The 2,881-nt window shown below is 50.6% G+C and overlaps 1 protein-coding gene across 1 annotated transcript; it reads right to left on the bottom strand.

Moving 5' to 3' along the window:
* Window positions 1-132: 132 nt before the first annotated feature.
* Window positions 133-468, bottom strand: LOC112397271 (uncharacterized). The gene is given in 3 exon segments (XM_024741395.1): window positions 133-239; window positions 242-338; window positions 340-468. Coding segments are annotated over 3 exon segments (333 nt in total).
* Between the last annotated feature and the right edge of the window lie 2,413 nt (window positions 469-2,881).

The following is a 2,881-nucleotide window of genomic DNA, read 5'->3' as shown; positions in this document are numbered from 1 at the left end:
GAGCTGGGTCAGGTGGCTTTCTTGGGTTCCCACTGCTCCTTCTGCTTCCCCTAACAGCACTAATCACTGCACTGTACAAAAGTCTGTTCAGTTCTCTCTCCCCAAGGAGAGCAAGCACTGTGCCTGATTTCTTTACCATGAATTCTCGGTACAAACACAGGGCCTGGCACATAGTAGCTGGTCAAAAAGTGTCGATTGAATTATGACTGAACCCAGTGGCTTCCACACGCTCTCAGTCTCCTCTCAGATCCAGCTTCTTTGCACACAAAAGTCAACCTAACAGTGGCTGACGCATCCTGGCAGGTATCCGGTTCCCTTCTCAAGACTGTCTCCCTCCTGACTCATTTCCCTGTTAAGCAGGCAAGACCCCAGAGGGCCCTGATCAACGCTGTCAACTTCCTGAGGCTGCACCGTTTTAATAAAAGTGATGGGGGAGCTTGTGATGGGGCCTCCTGCCGTGACCCCCATAAGATAGAAAGACAGGGATAATACAGTACAGGCCAGCAGCTTCTACCGCAATGTCGTAGCAAGGATCCCAGGTGAAATGCACAGGAGATGTAATTACAGGTGAGGAGGATTATGAGTGGATAGGAGCCACAAGCTACTTCCCCTCCCCCTCGCTCCCTACCCCAGCTGCCCTCCCGGTCCTCGGCAAGCTGGTCAGGTACCTGGTTCTGTAATGAGTTTAAGGGTAAAAGACGGATGGGGCTCAGTTACTGGAGAAACTACGGCCCACATTCTCTATTAGGGAGAGCACATTTCAACTGGGCCACGTTCTCCAGAGAATATTTGCTGGCGGGAAAGCCCTTCTGCTTCTACTTGCTCATTACAGTCCCTTTGTGACTTCGTAAATTGTACAAATGAGGAAAATGAGGTTTGAGACCCAGAGTAGGTGTCCCTGAAGTCAAAAACAGCATACCAGTTTAGGTTCTATGCAGGAAACAAGGTCCAGTCTAGGTATTTTAAGCAGGATGGGATTTAATACAGGGATTTAAGTGCATACAGAACTACTGGAAGGAGCAAGTTCTGGGTTAAGCCTCTTGGAATAACTCCCAGAAAATACAGAACAGAGGCACCTGGACAGCCACTGCTGGAATTATGCTGGAAGCAAGAAGCTGAGGCACGTCCAACACCACTGCCTCTAGAGACCCAGGATGAGGGACCAAGACACGTGGTCTCTGCGGCAGGAGAGCCTTGCATTTGCGTGACTAGACTGTCCAACAGCCGTGGCCTCGAGCCACCAGAGTGTGGCTTCACATCAGCTTCCCAAATGTCACATCAGTGCCTCTCATGGGTAGGGATGAATTCTAGCTGCAAGGGAGTCAAGAAAGATCAGTGTTGCCTTTCCCTCCTCTTCAAGCTGCAGGAGGTAGGATGGAAATTCAGGGAAGCCACCCAGAGGACCTGACACATAGACAGGAAACCTGCTAAATCCCAGCTCTGCCACCTTCTAACCGTGTGTCCCTTACTGTCACTATGACATGGTAATATGGACGGCCACCTTATAGGGGTTCTGAGAGGGCTAAATAAGATGACGTGTGTACAACTCTCAGTGCAGAGCCTGGAATATCTTAAGTTCTCAACAAAGGGTAGGCAGTGAGACTTTTATCATTACTGTTTTAGAAAAGAATAGTCCTTCCCCCACCAAAAAAAAAAAAAATCAGGTTACACAACCACGCATAATAACTTCATACTACTTCTGGGAGCAAGAAATCCATGGAGAAATATAATTTGGATGCGGAATTCTTGACTTTCCAGGTCTTTTTTTTTTTACCTTTTTGAGATAATTGGAAAAGCATACTTTTTGGGGGAAAGCCTATGACATGGTTAATCGCCCTCTGTAGGTCAGCTCAGGGAGGGGGACAAAACATCTGGGGAAGAAAGAGGTTATCAGTACTAGTTCTCCCAGAAACAGATGAAGGCCCCACTTTGTTTGTGACCACAGACAAGGCAAGGGAGAGGGCAGAACATCTTCATCTCCAGCCTGTGTTTTGGGAGAATGAAGAAGTGTAAGTTTGTCCCTAGGGAGGGGGCTGGGTCAGCAGAAAGAGGAGAGAAATCAGAGTCAGGCAACCCTGTGGGCCCCGCCCAACACTGATTCCTCTGAGCCGCGTGACCCTAGGCAAGTCACATTCCCTCTTGGATCCTCCACTTTCTCATCTGCAAAATGGGGGCCATCACTTTCACCTGCTGGATTGTTATGAAGACAAGAAGCCGGGTCAGACATTCGATGTTCTGTTTCCCGGTCACTACCCACGGGCCACATCTTCCTGCCAAAAATCAGCAGGATTTGTGAGCTCAGGCCAAGGGAGAGGGTGTGGGGGTAGCCAGCCTGGTGGAAAGAAGTCTGCTCTGGGCGTCTCTGCCTCACTGAAGCTGGACCCTACACCTGCAGCAGCCAGAGCATCTTTTGTAAAGAAGCCAACATTTCTTTCTCCCATCAGTGGTGGTGGAGGGAGAAGAAGAGAAACTCTCACCAGGCAGGAAGGGCAGCAAGACACACTTTCCTACCGTGGTTTCACAGGGTCAGGTATCAAAGTACCTGCTTGCAGGTAACCAGCACCATCAGAGAGTGAAGCCAATATAGGGAAGAGAAAAGCCACGCACGGAAGTGGCTGGGTCTGAATCAGAAGATGCCTTCCCCAGCCCTGCCACTCCGGACGCAAGCTGCCAGCTCCCAAGATGAAGGTCCCCACCCTGCTTCAGTGGCCAAAGTCATTAAGGAGCATCCAGGGCCCATCTTTGGCGGGAATGATAGCTGGACACCAATTTGGGCGCCTGAGGACGGTGGCCCGAGAGGACCAACAGGACACAGTGGGGAGGCCCGATCAGCCCACCTGGCAGCCGGACCCAGACCTGGCTGTCTGTACCCAGACCTGGC

The sequence above is a fragment of the Neophocaena asiaeorientalis genome, unplaced genomic scaffold (assembly GCF_003031525.2).
Source record: "Neophocaena asiaeorientalis asiaeorientalis breed wild unplaced genomic scaffold, Neophocaena_asiaeorientalis_V1.1 scaffold648, whole genome shotgun sequence".
Classification (NCBI taxonomy): Eukaryota; Metazoa; Chordata; class Mammalia; order Artiodactyla; family Phocoenidae; genus Neophocaena; species Neophocaena asiaeorientalis.
The sequence above is the reverse complement of the archived record's forward strand: the minus strand, read 5'-3'. Positions and strand labels throughout refer to the sequence as shown.